Genomic DNA, 17,513 nt, shown 5'->3' on the forward strand with positions numbered 1-17,513 from the left:
AAAAAAATGTTAACTTGCATAATTTCCAAAATGACCGCTAATGCAGGCCTCAAATTTCGAATATGGATAAAAATCATCTTATTATATTCCTCTCATTATTAGGATTCAGAAAAAGTATAGTTTGACCTATCTCCGATGTATAGTTCTTGAGTTATAGGCATAAAGGTCAAGTGTCAAATTTTGGTCTCCATAATTAAGTACAAGTGTAAAAAAATAAAAAAACTCTGATTTCGCTCAAAGTGGTCTCAAATTGTTCTGCACGGAAAAAGATTTAACCAAAGAATACTTTGCTATATCTCAGGTGTTGTGTTACACGGGTAACAGGAAACAAATTCAAAGCCCATTGAATCATGTTTGTGATGTTACCAAAATATCTGAGATATAGCAAACTATTCTTTGTTTAAAAGGTTGTTCCAAGTGGAACAATTTGGGACCCTTTTGAGCGAAATCGGAGCATTTTTGATTTTTTTTTACATGTACCCCTGTACATAGGGAGACCAAAATTTGACACTTGCCCTTTATGCCTATTAACTCAAGAACTCTACATCGGAGATAGGTCAAACTATACTTTTTCTGAATCCTAATGAGATCAATTATGATTTTTATCCACATTCCCCCCATTTCGAAATTTGAGGCCTGCTTCAGCAGCCATTTTGGAAATATGCAAATTAACATTTTCCCGCTGTGCCCTCTTTTGCCCTTTTTGGATATGTTGTTCAGGAGTGTATTTAGAGTCACTAGCAAGCAAAAACACGGGTGTTCCATTTTTGTCTAGCTCATACGTAAACTAACTCGTCTATAATGCCCAGTGAGTTGGACGATACAGACAAAAAGATCAAAGACACACTTTGGTTACACAATGTTGAAAAATATTTCAGCTGTTTGACGACAACTTAACTTGAGAAGATATTAGATTAATATCTTCCCAGGAAATTTATTTTCCGTCTCCTTGACATTTGTAAAATGAAGTTAATATTATAGCTATTAACATTTAACAAAAGTTAATTTCCACTTCTATAATTGATGAAAAGTTTAAATGAAACATTTTTTCGCCCTTGAATACCATTCCAATGTACTAAATTCAACCTAATTAATAGCACATATACCATAATGAAGTAAAGAAAAACATTTTTACATTGGTATAGCCTATCCTAATTTATGGGAGCAAAAAACTATTTTGGGTTAGGAAAAGCACCCAAATTTTTCATATTGGCTGCATTGATTTGGAAAGATATTGGAAAATGCACCAAAATCCAAACAACTTGAGCGTTTTTAAAGGAAATGTGCAAAAACAAAACAAAAACAATTTCCGACCTACCTACCTCTTTCCCAGCCCGTTATGCCAATATAACAAGATTTGCGCCTAAGCGCAACCTGTGGACTTTTCCCAACTTGTATTACAGGAAAAACACCTGAAAATTGAGTTGCAATGATTGTGATTATGTGACATTTTAACATTGTTGTTCATGGAAAAATGTAATTTTGACTTAGTGGCTGGGGTAAATTATAGAAATCGGGCTCAGAGCCATGTTTTTAAAACGGAGTAGTTGTAAAAAAAATTGTTTGGTTCACTTCACCCCCCCCCCCACCATTAATTGACTCTTTTTTTTCATGGTGACCATTCATGAGGGGAATTTTTACAAATAAAGGGTCAAAATTGGCCATTTTTACCGTATATCTCTATACAGGTTTTCAATGTACTTTCTTCTTCCACCCTTGTTTGTCATTTTTAAAGGGGGGGGGGGGTGCCCCTGGCAGAACTTGAATCCCACATTGCATTGACATGATGTACCCTTTACCAGAATTTGACAAGTGACAAAAATATAAATGTTAACAATAATAAAGCAGCATTTAATAATCATGCATGCTTACCTCGAAATATATACCTTTTTTTTAAATTTATTAAAAAGATATTCGTGAATTTATGTTAGAAATATATTTAATACTATTTTCTCATATATATTACACTAACTACATGTAGTAACAAATACAATATTGTAAAAACAGCATAAAATTTGGCAAAATTTGTGGCTGTGTCCAATAATATCTTGGTGGTCCTCCCACAACCTAACTTGCCACTGAATATCCATATTGTAAATATACTAGTGTAGGTTACTAAAGTGATTGCCCGGGCCACTTATATTCAGAGTTCTATATCACCCACGTACATCAAAAAGTACCTACAGCATGTATTTTTCCTTTGTGTAAAATGGACCCAAAGCAACTATTTTGCAGTTGTTTTCCTACCCTAAGCAAGTATTTTCCCGACTTTTATACCCAAAAGCAAGTAGTTTTTATTACATAATATCAACTATTTTTTTGGCATGTGGGTGAACTTGAAGTGCCCTTTTCGAGTATCAACTGTGTGATTAAGGTACACTTTGTTTTTGCTGTTTTTTTCTACCCTTTTACAGATATGCAGATATCAAATCTGTCTGTTTAAAAAGCACCCTTTTAACCTGTCTTTTTGGTATGCGGGTGATATACAACTCTGAATACAAGTAGCATCCCAGTATGACATCACCCTGCGATGTGGAGTCTGAATTAGACTTAAGTTTGTTACTTTATGTTTCTTCCCGTTTTTTTTAATGACGATATATATATATATATGGTCCTGTGTCACAACCTGGGGTACCTTTGTGTTACATAGTAAAAAAATGAAATGGTTCAACCATTTTACCTACACATCTCATTTGAAGTGGTTCATCCTCCTGAACATTTTGACACCTTTAATGGAAATCGGTTAAAAAATGAGAGAGTGCGAGCAAAAACAATCACAAAGTAGGGAGGATGTAACCCCACCTCTTTTTTCTACATTTACAATCATTCTGAGCAAGTATTGGTCTTTTAAATGAACTTTTGTATTTATTTACTTGGTTTAGATGTCTGGGGTTCATTTAGACATTTTTTACTAGATTCAAATTTTTAATGGGGGTTTTAAATCAAATTTACGATATGAATCCCTCCCCCTAATCCTCCTCCCCCTAATCCTCAGCCACCCTTGGCACATTTCATGCCAAACGTCATAAGAAAATAATTAAAACATATTTTAAAACAGGATAAAAACATGAGTAATATAGAATAAATTAGCCTCAATTTAAGACCTAATTGAATCTTCTCAGTGAAGGAATACTCAAGAGACATTGTTTTGAAGTCCAAGCTGCACATCAAAATGTAACAAAGCCACCTTTTTTAGTACCCCAGTATGTGACACAGGATCATATACACCTCAATAACATTTTGAAAAATGCACGAATCAATCCAACAAAAATTCACACATTTTCCACAGAGGTGTCCAGCCTCTTATAGGGTTTCACAATTTAGGACTAACTTCATTCTTGGAGCTAGGTAGCATTTGGGGTTACTAAAATTCATGGCATGAAAATGCTAGTGAGGCCATTCTTTTTCATCATAGGGCATGTCATGCACATGATCTTTTTTTATGTACATCATATTTGTAATTTTTTTCCTGTTTTTCGTAAATTTAAAGGGTGTAAGCCTATTGGTTATTCCTGCATGACAGTCGGACACAGATACCACCGAGTTATCAACTCTACCGTATGTAGTGAGGAAATTTAAAGTATATATCATAATATTTCAGAGCCAAATTTTTGTGTTCCTTGGCTACCCATGATTCTAAGGGCTGCGGAAATTTCTTTAATTTGGTACTCACAAATTGATCATTTTTTCACGATTTTGTCGGAAATACATCAATTTGGAATGTCCAATTTCAGGATGGTAAAGAGAAAAATATGATCTATTTACATGATACCAAAAACTCATAAAACAATGAGAAAAATGGGGGGGGGGGTGGGTGACGCTGTTGATTGTGTTACGAACCTTTTGGAATAAAGCAATACTCCCTGGAAAAAACATCTGAATAATTTACTAATTTTCCACATGCATTACAAATATGTGACGTGTCATGTCAAAAGGAGACACTTTTGGGCAGGATCGTAAATGGAGAAATAGCCAAAAATCTGCCCGGCGTGATTTTTTCACAATTTGCGTTTGTTGTGAATTTGTGATGTAATTAATGTTAAAAATATTGTCTGATAGTTTCAGACCTGAATATAACTGGCATCTTGTATTTTTTGAGACATTTTTCAAGGTAATTCATACTCTCAACATTGGCAATAATATTTTTAAAGGCCGATATCTCAATTTCCAATTTTATAATACCATAACTTACGAACTCAATATCTTCGCTTAGAAATGTCCGATTACATTGGGGAAAACGGCATTGTGGAGCAAAATATCTCTATATTTAAGATATGTAAAAACCTCGAAATTTATAACCTGCCCAAAAGTGTCTCCTTTTGACATGACACGTCACATATGATGTACAAAAAATATCTCACACTGCACAGCATGAAATTATGGCATGTTTTGGAATTATCTGTTTGGTATCCTTATCATGTCAGTATTTAGGGGTAGGATTTAATACTCACTCCTCTCTGCTATCTATTTCAGTCCAAAATTAAAGTTAGATTTCTCATTTGTGAATAGTCTGAATACATGCCACTCAGGCCTAAAAAATTGTTTGATTGGCGTAACATAAAAAACATAGGGTAGGTAGGTCGGGATTTAAACAAATTTAATTTAACTTAATTTTTTTTTTATAAGTCAGGGTCGGGCCTAATTTTAGGGTCGGTCGGGTTATGCCAATCAAACATTTTTTAGGCCTTATGAATGATCATATTATGGCAACGCCCACTTTTGGTTAAAATGAATTTGAAAAGACCATCAATTACCTAATATTATGTCAAAAGAGCATAGAGAATTGTACTTGTAAAATAAAGATCTTAAAGACTTATTTCTTCAATCTGACTACAAAGTGACAGGAGTGTGTAAGTGCAATAGCTGCCCTGTGAACATTTGGCAATTTACACACAGTAAATTGTACTCATCTACACATGTCTACACATGGCAGCTATTGTGCTTAGCCACTTCTGGCACTGAGCAGTTGAAATGTCAATTTTGAATATGTCCAATACTGGTTTTGAGTCTTCCATAACATACTGAATCAAAGAGCGAAGTGATTCATCTCCCCATCTATGAAATAGGTCATTCTCATCTCTCCAATTTTCCCAATATGGATTGGAAGGGGGGGGCAAAGGGGGGAAGCTGCTCCCTGTAAGAAGTCTGCCCTTCTATGATTAAATTCCCCCTCCCCCATGTAAGATTTTCAGCCCTTTTTTGTACCTTTTACCCCATGTTCATCAAAGTTTCCCCCTGAAATGTCGGCTTGCCCCCCCCCCCTTGCCCCTCTTTGCCCACCATCTGTGGATTGGTCACACTCCTCTTTCAAAAACCCATGTTTTCTGATACATGTAGAATCATATATGTTTAACATTTGGGTTAGACTCTCCGCCTCCCATAACCATCACACTATTTAATGTAAAATCTGTGCGTTTGATATCTGTACTATGGTTCGTCTTGCTTGCATATGGTTTGTCACACGCTGGAGATGTTAAAGGTGGATAGTACTGTTTGTAGCATATCAACATGATACAAAATCCTAAAATAGAACCAACAACAATATCTGTAATTGAAACAAAAGAAAGAAATAAAGTGTTAGACAACATAACTTGGTAGGGATAGGGCAACCTTTTAAACCCTCTGGGGGCCACATCATCAATTTTTTGGTGGGTATGCCCCCCTCGGAAATTTGAGGTAGTGGGTCTTTGGGAGCTGATAGCGTACCGGTAAAAGGGGTCTTTTAGAGCTGTGAAACGGTCAAAAATCAAGGGTCTTTTATGGCTTTCTGGTTGAAAATTGCCTGAAAAAACATGAAATGTGACAAATAAGTAATTTAGGGATCTTTCAGAGCTGAAATTATCAAAATCAAGGGAGGGGGGGGGGTCTTTCAGTGATGTTTGGTAAAATTCAGGGCTCTTTGGGAGCCACACGGTCCAAAAATGGGGGTCTTTTCAGTTCAGGGGAGCATACCTGTATGGTCATTTGTGTTTTAACTTCACCCCTGGGTTTTATCCAGCAGGCCAGAAATATTTGATGAAAAATTCATACAAAACTAAAATTTTGTTTTAGACCAACTAACCAACTATAAACCAATGGTTATTATGATCTTCAGCAATGAATTTGAGTTTATATTAGGCCTACTCTAGGGCCTTTTAAGGCGATTTAATACCCTGATTTTCATCAGTACACATCTTCTTTTTTTTGTTGCAAATTTATAAAGTATATAAATATGTTCATCATCTCATGTCCTGAACTTATAAAATATCTCTACATACAAAGTGGTTTTAAACCATTTTAGAAAATCATTTTAGCCCTATATATTTTTTTGTTTACTGTATCCTGGTAACTGAGATGTGTGGTTCATAACAAACCATAATTTATTCTATTGAACATGTCCAAGTAGAATACATGAATAGAATACATTAAATCCTTTGTTATACTATCTATAGAAATATACTCACTGATTATAACACTGAATAAATTAAATAGGCCTAAATAATCTCTTCCACATAGACAATTTAATACTACACCATGTATGTATCTTCTATAATATGTTGTTAGGAAAAGAGATTTAAAAAGGCTATAAGGTCATCAAAGGTCAGGTTATAGGTCAATTGGTTCAGGTCAAATTCAGGCATCAATTTTGAATACATGTGATAGTCTGTGATATCATACATGTCATAATGAGGCATCAATTTTGATATTTTGTCTGTTACTGGATATATAATGGAAATGTGTGAGGTGGATATACTAAAATACCTTGGGATGTAAATGGTGAGTACAATTTAGATTGCCTAGTTGAGTTGGATTGGGCAAATAAATATAAAAATGAAGCTTACGGAAAACTACCTAATATGGTGGTATAGGTGACCAAAAATACAATCTTTTTCAACATTGCTGTAGTGTGGTTGTGGTAACCTGTTACCTATGGCTTAATTAAGTTTCAGTGACATAGTGTTGCAAGTTCAAAATACAAAATATAGCTCGACATTGAAAATAGAAGCATTTTAACCGGTTCGTTTTTTGATAGTTATGGAGCACCAAGATCACGAAGTCATAAAAGAAATCAGGGACCACTTATTCCCATTTTACATATCAACATTATTTCCCTAATGTGTTAGCAACACATATCCAAAATTTTAACGAAATCCGTTGATAGTAAGCTTTCCAAAATGAAGTGAATTTAAATCATCAGTGATGTACCTCCTTTTGGCTTCTATCTTCAAAAGCATGTAAGCTACATTGATACCGATGCCACCAATAAAACGAGAAGATTTGCCCCTTCATTTTGCATACCACTTTGTCCAATTTTTTTTGTAATTTCTTCACAAAATGCAAAAAATGCAAAAAAAATCAATGGGTGTAGTACCCCTTAAACACACTATACCCGAGAACGACTAAAACCCAGTGACCGCTCCACCCGATCGGACCGGGGAGAGAGGTCACTGGGTTTAGCAGTTCTCTGGATAGCCAAGGGCTATGATATAGCATGGTTTTTGGATTGCCACAAAGGCCCTATAGTAGGGCTAGTTTATATATGGGCCTCTAGTCTAGATAATCAGTATAGAGAAGAGACCTTGCCCACTTCCAAGAGATTACATCAAAATGCCTACGGTATTGCATTATTTCTATAAAATCTTATTTCATCAATGAACATCCTGTCTCCCATGTCTTCAGAAAATTGACACCATTACGTAAGGGTTACGCTAATAATAAATTAATTCCATCCCAGTCAATATTGAGTTAATAATAAAGCTGTGCTAATTGTGAGTCTCTTATAGCACTTCCTTCAAAACTTACCAGACAGATAATTGCGATGAGATGAGATACATGGAGATTGGTTATGCAGTATTGTCTAAAGAGTATGCAATATGCATGGCCATATTCAGTTGCATAACCAGATGGGGCAAGATGGGGTTCATGCTGAATCTTTTATTTAAACTGCTATGTCTGTTTGCAGATTTGGTTCAAGCAGCCATGGTTCACAACTTCCGGCATTTATTTGCCCAGATATTTGTAAAATGATTTTGCTTAGAATATGGCCATGCAAAATCAGCTGTTTTGGGGGCCAAAATTGATTAATGCCCCGTCAAAATTGATTGTGTCTGTTTGTCTGCAATGTGCGTGCAATCTTCAGGTTTTTTTAATTTGTCAAAAACCCGCCTCACCAACCGACTCTACTTGAAAGGTCTGTCCGCCTGTAGAACAGGTTGATGTTTTTTCGTCACCTTAGGTGAGATTTTACTGGAAACACTCATTCTACAACTGGACTTTGAAAAAAGTAATGAGACGTGTTATAATCTGCCCGATGCATTTACAATGCTGAACCGGAAAATGGGAAAGTGCCATATTGAAACCCTAATGCAAAATCATGGTGGATTAATGGTTAGAATGTCCAACTCACAAGCACAAGGTTGTGGGATTGAACCCTGTCAGGGCCAACATGATATGTCCTTGGGCTCACTTTTATCTTGCTTGTCCTGCTCCACCCACACGTAAAATGGGGAGTCATGGTAGTCAGGGTAGTCGTATATGTACCAACTTGTTAGCAGCCGAATGGTGTAATATATAGCCTGTATGTCTACATTTATAATTAAGAGGGTACAAGCCTAGTTAGGATGCTTGCCAACCTGATGCCCAATGGGCTGACAGTTTATTACATACAGTGTTGATGTAAGGAAAAAGTATATGTTTCCCCACATTTATACCAATATATAATTTGCCAAACTGGGTCCTGGATACACCCTGTACATATCTAATAGGCTAATCCATTTGACATCCACACCCCCACTGAGGAAGACTGTGATATTCCAGGTAACAACAGTTCAAGTAATTGCAGATTCAACCATTTTCATTCATAAAAAGTGGAAAAGATTTTGGAATTCCAAACAATTCAAATACACCTGACTTTGATCAAATCCAACAATTTTCAACTGGAATTTAACATAAACTACTGTTTTACTACTGTTGGCATTTTCTTATGAAAAATATGTACTTTGGCAAAGATCCCATGTATAGGGCTTACTCTAATGACCACTCCTGTTTTGGTGTCAAATTGTCTCAAACATGAATCAAACATCCTAACCAGTTCAAATAATTGCAGATTCATCCATTTTCATCCATAAGAAGTGGAAAAAGTTAAAAAAGATTTTGGAATTCCAAACAATTCAACTGACTTTGATCAATTTTCAACTGGAATTTAAAATAAAAGTAAAAAATCTCAACCTGCAGCAGGAATGAACAGAAGTTGAAACTGTATATATGACAGTAAAATCTACAGGGGGTGTGTGGATTTTAAACGGAACAGCATAATGCCTTTTCTATAAAACTCACCTTGCCAATGATGCCTATAATCTGACGTCCTTGTTATCGCTATCATGATAGCCGCTAATAATGGAGCACCGGACAAGCATAGCCTCCACGACTTACCACGACCTTGCGACTCAAAACAGTGTAGTTTGCTAGCTAGATACATGGATGTGAAACCTAAACTTGAAAATGACCCTGTTGGAAAAGAAACGAGAAGCAATAAATAAATCAAATAAGCAAGTACTATCATTTTCCACACACTGAAAATGGGTAGTGAGGATGATGTGCAGAATGTGACCCTTTTTCAACTCCCTCTTTAGGCATCACCCAAAAGCAAGAATTCTGTACAAATTTCTCCTAGTGGCTCACAGAATGACTCATTTTTTCCCTTAAAGAGGCTATCCCACTGTTGGTTCAAGTTTCTTAGGAATTAGTCAAGGTTGAAATTTGTCCATGTAAATTATGTTCTGTCTGTCATCAAAGTAACAGGTGTAAGTCAGTTCCTCTGTGGTAAACTGGCCAAATGGGGTTTCCCCTTTAATTAATTTGGTTAATTTTTACTGTCTTTGCAATTTCCACAATTGTAACTACTGTTGGCATTTTCATATCACAAATGTGTATTTTGGCAATGTTATTACCTGACCCCCATTGTCAAAAAGGACCCTCTCGCTAATGAGCACCCCTTTTTGGTGTCAAAATTCCTCACTGAAAGATGCCTAGTTTCTAGTTTTGACTTACTGTCTGCCCACCCAATTCACACAGAGGCATTTTTGCAGAGAAGATGAGAATGCGGTTTTTGAGCAAAAATTTTTGTAAATCTGCAATATAATCCCACCCCCCAATTGTGAAAAATGTTCACCTAAAAAACGGGTGGGACTATACTCGGACCAATACGGTAATAAGAGTGAAACACATACATGTCAACTGCTCAGTGCCAGAAGTGGGCAAGTGCAATAGCTGCCATATGTAGATGAATACAATATACTGTGTGAAAATTGCCAAATGTTATTTGCACTTACTCACTCACTCTGACACTGAGCAGTAATATGTTTTGCATGTCCAGAAATTCTGGTGAATTATTGTACAAAATAGACAACCTTCACAAAGCAAATCTTATTATAGTAATCATAACAAAGCAAGTGAATCCAACCAGTATTATGATATCAGATATGATCAATTATTCCTGTTCAATTCCCATCTTCAATTGTAACTGATCAATTATATGCAACCACTAATAACCTCTCCACTTTTTGTGTGCATTGATTGAGTGGTGTACTTCAACAGTTATAAGAACAAGACCATAAATAGATAGATTTATTTGGAATCTTCACTTTTACAACAGTGGCACTCTTCTACCTGATGGTGCGTCCACATCAACAGACCCTATTGAATACTACGTCATCAAAACACTGTCAACCAACATGGATTCCAGAGACATCAGACATGATTTGAACAGGTGATTCAATTGCCACTCAGAAATACTTAGTGCCTGTTCCACCTACACTGCTGCCATTTCAATTGTTATGTCATTCTGGTTGGGGTTGGAAATCAATTAAGAGCATGTTAATAGTAGTAGTGGTGTTCGGCATTTAAACATTATCCTTGTGCGCGTAACTGACTGGACTGGAATGTCACGTATATCCGTTATAGTGGCGACCAATAGCGCCAGTTTCAATACCTATCCGTTATAGTGGCGACCAATAGGGCCAGTTTCAATTAGCCACCGAAATGATACCGGCCCCATTTTTACACAGCCGTGACGTTAGTCACGGCTGTGTCTTTTTTCTTACAGGTTCTTCTTCTTTCTTCTTTCTTTCTTTCTTCTTTCTGTCAACCATTACATTTGCTCTAGCACTCACATGCTTACATCGATTTTGACCTAACTTAGTCACAATGATCATTGACCGTGCCCTACATGTCACATGAAACTTGTGGGGTCAAAGGTCACGAGGGGTCATAGGGGTCAAAAACGTGATTTCAACTCAAAATGCATCTTCTCCCACAAATTACGTAGGACAGTGACGCCACTTGCACACATCCATTGTTATTATCCAGTGTCTATATGGTGTACACAGATTTGGGGTCAAAGGTCATTAAAGGGTCACTTCCGGTATAAAACGAAATACTTTCAAATTATTTTATTAGCTAATGAAAACATAGGACAGTAACGGTATGTTCACATATGAGTTGCAGTTACCCAATGTATATGTTGTATTTTTTGTTTGGGGTCAAAGGTCATTAAGGGTCACTTCCGAATAAAACGAAATACCTTTAAAATGCATCTTCTCCCACAAATTACGTTAGGACAGTGACACCACTTGCACACATGCATTGTTATTACCCAGTGTCAATGTGGTGTACACAGATTTGGGGTCAAAGGTCATTAAGGGGCCACTTCCGGTATAAATCGAAATATCTTCAAAACATTTTATTAGCTAAGAAAAACATAGGACAGTGATGGTATGTTCACACATGAATTGTTTTTAACCAATGTATATATGGTATTTTTTATGTGGGGTCAAAGGTCATTAAGGGGTCATTTCCGGTATAAAAGGAAATACCTTTAAAATGCATCTTCTCCCACAAATTATGCAGGACAGTGATGCCACTTACACACATGCATTGTTATTACCCAGTGTCCATGGGGTGTACACAGATTTGGGGTCAAAGGTCATTAAAGGGTCACTTCCGGTCTGAGACGAAAAACATTCAAAATGTCCATTCTGCCACAAATAACATGGCAAAGTAATGCCATCGCGGCACGCATACATTGACATTAGCCAATGCCTATGGGGTTTTCATATATTTTGGGGTCAAAGGTCAGTAAGGGGTCACAACACGGCTGTGTTCGTGGTCTTAGACCACAGCTAAGTCTAGTTAACATTATTTCTATATTGCCGGTGCTGTATCAACATGTGTTATCCCAGTAACAAATTTGAGTTGGCTGCTTGATTTCCTTGAATAATGTTTTTGCAGTGTTTATAGTGGCAGTATACACAATATCCAGGATTGTTCTGAGGGGAGGGGAAGGGGGGCTGGTTAAATATGGGGTTGGGAAAAGTCGAACAATATGCCAACAATATGGGCAATTTTTCTACAATATTGTGATTTTGCAATATTTTTTTGTTCCCTGGGAGGCAAAGCAAATTCTCCCCACTGCATTCACCTGCACTCTTCATTCAAATGACCTTACATTAGATTGCAAGATCTTCAATCCTTAAGAAAGTAGAGTAATGCTCTACTATGTTGCAGGGTTGGTCAGGGTAACAATTTCATCTTGCAAGTTCAAATCACATAGCACAGTCTTCTTAATTGCAAGCAACTGCTTGGGAAATTGCCTGATGACAAATGTCTATATGTACTTCAATGAATTTGACCATAGATTGGCCTTAAAGTGTCATGTCCAGGTGAGGCCATTTCCTGGACCATTAAATAGTCATTAGGATAACTGTCAAGATTAACACTTTCTAGAAATCTAGGTATTTCGGTAACCATTAATATAGGAAGGAGAGAATTATGCAATGGGTCTGTTGGATTGTGACATGCTTGATCTTTGTTTTGATTATATAAGTCATGTCAGGTTACATTTCCTGACAGCGGTGTATACTAGGATACTTCAAGCTTTTCTTAGTCAAGTATCTGTGACAAAGTGTTAAACCCAAATTAATTTCACAATATAGCTGTATTTATTAGCTTTGTTTTGCTTGAAGAGCAGCTGCTGGAAAGCTAGGCTAGAGAGATAGATCCAAGTATTGTAAGGAATTATGAAATGCCCAGCTTAAGGGATCTGGAATGAGCGTTTTGACAGTATTTTTGTGGGACATGAGAGCACATGAGAGCACATCAGATATATCAAATTGCATTCTGAATACTGAAGAATGTCTTTCTGATATCAAATAATTTTCATTTTTGAAATTCACGATATAATACAAATTTTATGACAAATTATTAAAATTTGATATTTTTCACATTTTTGATATAATACAGTCCTCGAAGTAAATTTTATAAATCTTATGATATATTCTTAATGTGTATATAGCTTGGATGAAAAGCCGACGATCAATTGAAAATTTTAACCTTCATATTGAAGATATGGATTTTTTCCACAAAAAGACCTAATTTTTGTTGTTGTTTTGGGAAAAAAATCCATATCCTCAATACGAAAGGTCAAAATTTTCAATTGATCGTCGGCTTTTCATCCCACCTACATACACTTTAAACTTTTAAACTTTTTAGTTTCGAGTACTGTTAAATATCAAAATATCAATTTTAATCATTTGCCATAAAATGTGTATTACATTGCAATTTCAAAAAATCAAAATTATTTGATATCAGAAGGACACTCTTCGTATTCAGAATGCAATTCGATATGTCTGATGTGCTCTAATGTCCCACAATAAATACTGTCCAAACGTTCATACCCCATCCCTTAATGGCTTATTTGGACTTTCTGGTGTGTGTTGGCAATTAGCCTACATTTCCCTATGAGGACTTTGTCTGCTGTGATGGATGAACAAGCACAAACATCCTGGAATTTCAATTGCTTTGGTATTTGGAAGGGACTTCAAGCCTCTAGTGCAGCAGGTGCCATTGGCGTCACGCAGGGTGTTAGGCCTCGTATCCATAGGCTGTTCCCTTGTGGCGTGTGCCCTTGTTCCTTGTTTACATTTTCCCATGTGACCTGCCACACAGACAACGAACCTTCCGTTTTGCTTAGTGGCCGCTACGGTTCGTTGTCTGTGTGGCAGGTCACATGGGAAAAAGTAAACACGGAACAAGGGCACACGCCACAAGGGAACAGCCTATGGATACGAGGCCTTACGGGTGTGAAACACCCCCTTGTGTCTGTCCAAAAAAATAAAAATGGGGAGAAAAGGCAAAGAAAGAGAAAGGGAGAGAGAGAGGGAGATGAGCAAGGCATAGGGGACATATTATCAAATTATCATAGGCCTATAGATGCCTTAACTATCCCCACACAAATTTTTCTAACCCCTTTACCCGGTATTGACCGGCAACGTACGTAAATGTGTCGATTAATGTTAACATCCCCCACCCCCCACACCCCACACACACATCATCATCATCATGCAGTCACACCTCTACCCTGGGCCCTGGCAACGTACGTACGTAAGGTTTTATTTTAATTGACATGGATATAGGGCCTACATGTTAACACCAACACCTCCACCTCCACATCGGCATCACATCCCACATCCTGAGTTTGGGCCCTTTTTTCTGTTTGAAGCAATGATTTAAATAGAGTAAAAATTATGCACCAAATGGCTTCAATCGGACCTTCATTTTGCAAATTTTTCCAACTTCTTCATGGACCATTATTTTACCAATTTTGGGCTTTTTCAAACTAAAATTTTACACACTAATAGTGTCTAAATGGTCCGCCAAATCGCTTCAATTAGGTCTTCAGTTTGCAAAAGTTTCTTAATGCTGAGGACACCCCCCTGCATAGTGGATAAAGTAGCCATTTTGGCTTTTGCTTTCGACATTTACCAATTTGTATTTAACACAATGTATAGGCCTACAACTGTAGGCAAGGCTTGTTCACGAAAGGCTTCATATATCGATGGACCGCCATTTCACACATTTTCGGCCTGTTCAAACTCAAATTTTACACACTAATCATGCTAATAGTCCCAAAAGGTCCACCAAATCAGGTCTTCATTTTGCAAAAGTTTCTTAATTCTGAGCCCCCCCCTGCGTAGTGGATAAACAAGCAGCCATTTTTGCTTCTGCTTTCGACATTTACCAAAAATTGTGTTTAACACAATTCATATAGGCCTACAACTGTAGGAAAAACTTGTTCACGAAAGGCTTCATGGACCGTCATTTCACAAATTTTCGGCTTTTTCAAATTAAAATTTTACACACTAATAGTGCCAAAATTGTCCACCAAATCGCTTCAATTAGGTCTTCATTTTCCAAAAGTTTCTTAATTCTGAGGGGGGCACATCCCCCCTCAGACACCCCCCTGCATCGCTAATCATGCTAATAGTGCCAAAATGGTCAACCAAATTGCTTCAATTAGGTCTTCATTTTGCAAAAGTTTCTTAATTCTGAGGCGGACATATACCCCCTCAGACACCCCCTGCGTAGTGGATAAACAAGCAGCCATTTTTGCTCCTGCTTTCGACATTTACCTGTTTGTGTTTAACACAATTCGTAGGCCTACAACTGTATAAAAAACTTGTTCACGAAAGGCTTCATGGACCGTAATTTCACAAATTTTCGGCTTTTTCAAATTGAACTTTTACACACTAATAGTGCCAAAATTGTTCACCAAATCGCTTCAATTCGGTCTTCATTTTCCAAAAGTTTCTTAATTCTGAATTTCTGAGGGGGCGGGACGGGATGACCGCTATATGCGGCCATTTTAGTATTGTTTATCATCACACCCCCCTTGAGAAATTCCTGCGTACGCGCATGACAGGTGCTGTGTTCATCTCTGGCAGTGGCAACTTGCTGAGGCATTGTCTCAGGGCAAATTAACAAAATTGTAACAAGTCATGACTTGTGACTTCAGATAAAATAAAACAAATGACTCAAGTAATATCCAGTGACTCTACCCCATTGAATTTGTACAGTGACTCAAGTCATTTGACTTGACTCAAGAATAAAATTAGTGCAAATGACTTGACTTGACCAGAATTTTTTGGGACTCGTTACAACCCTGAAAATTAATTAAATTGGACCCTTGCTGAAGCAAAATTATTCTGATATCTCATTGGTAACAGAATAAATAGAACTTGTAAATTGACATAAAAAGTCATAAATATGGGCCACTTTTAACAAGAAATGCACTTTGATGGCTCCTTTTCCAGAAATCACACTTGTCTACTTTATTACTGTGATGATTTCTTTATCAATTTTGAAACGTCGTAATGTAACTGTCAGAGTAAATTAATGAAATAAGAATTGAAGATTGATAGGTGAATGACATCAAATTATGTTGCGATACGCATGATATGGTCTAAAATATGATACATGGGTTTTCCATCACAATCACTACACATAGTGCTTATGTTAACTTGTTAAGTAATCCAATCATATGCATGTCAGAGGCATGAATAAATAACCCAAACATTAATAATGGAACATTTAAGTCAATAAAATCATTATAAATCATGTTTGATTGACAAGTTAACACTTAAACAGGTTATTTTCATGGGGTTTAAATTTGTGTAATTCTAACATTATGAACAGTTTTGTATTTTCTTTAATTGCAGTATGAAGCAGCTAAATATTATTGAATCCTATTTTTGCTGGGTTTAAAATTCGCGGTTGCCTGCTCAAACAGGAAAAGCATTAAAATTAACTGCCCGTGAAAATGTTGCCATTTATAGAGTACATTTGATCTGATTGTAGACATCATGGTCTAATAAAGTATTGAAATTATGGCAAACAAATTAAAAGTTCATCACTGTCGAATGAGATGAATAATTTATAACATCCCAAAGGAACTATTTAAGAAATAAAGGGTAATGCATTATCCTTTACACGAAAATAATGTGTCGAGGCAGTAAACGTAAATAATGGGTGAGGCGCAGCCGAACCCATTATTTAAACGTTTTACTGCCGAGACACATTATTTGCATGTAAAGGATAATGCTGCACCCTTATTTCTAGTGTATTACCACAAAATGGTGCGATTTAAAGAGAAAATATCACATTTTTTGCCTAAATATTTCAAGTTCTTTAACTCAAGGTGGAGCGCCTACGCGTAGCCAAAGCGTAAGTGATAGCGAGTATTGCAGACCGCGTAACCAAGCGTGATGCTTTGCGTAGAATGCGTAATGACGCTAACATACTGCATCGCGCTTTGCAGTGCGATGTGATGCGAGAAGAACATAAAGTGCGTTGCCCTGGCCACTTTATTGCTAATTAATGGTCTTTCACGTGACGCGTTTCAACAAATCACAGTGCGCGATTTTGAATAATGGGCCGTGGGGGTAATAGAATTCCTATTAATCTGTGCATAATGAAAGAGTCTTTGCAGTCTCTTTTTCATTTTATTTACTTTTGAATCTTCACATTCCCTTTCTTTCCCTTTTCAAAAGGGAGAATTCTTCCCTTTAGTTCTATTTTAATTGCTTTTATTCTCCTACCCCTTTTCCCTTTTTGAAAGAGGAAATTCTTACTTACATTTTTAAAATTAAGTACCCGGTAATTTTTTTTATTCAAAAAGAGTCACATTCTCAAGAATATAT

At 36.7% G+C, this 17,513-nt stretch overlaps 1 protein-coding gene across 2 annotated transcripts in view; it reads right to left on the bottom strand.

The window, feature by feature from the left end:
- Positions 1 to 4,140: 4,140 nt before the first annotated feature.
- Positions 4,141 to 17,513, bottom strand: part of LOC140148806 (phospholipid phosphatase 4-like) — a 36,667-nt gene continuing 23,294 nt past the window's right edge. For both annotated transcript variants that reach the window (XM_072170878.1, XM_072170879.1), the window contains exons 7-8: positions 9,316 to 9,486; positions 4,141 to 5,545 (exon numbers count right to left, since the gene is read on the bottom strand). In XM_072170878.1, the coding sequence (XP_072026979.1) occupies positions 5,340 to 5,545; positions 9,316 to 9,486 (377 nt within the window). In that variant the 3' untranslated portion in view covers positions 4,141 to 5,339. The remainder of the gene's footprint in view (positions 5,546 to 9,315; positions 9,487 to 17,513) is intronic.

This window comes from Amphiura filiformis, chromosome 3, assembly GCF_039555335.1.
Source record: "Amphiura filiformis chromosome 3, Afil_fr2py, whole genome shotgun sequence".
Classification (NCBI taxonomy): Eukaryota; Metazoa; Echinodermata; class Ophiuroidea; order Amphilepidida; family Amphiuridae; genus Amphiura; species Amphiura filiformis.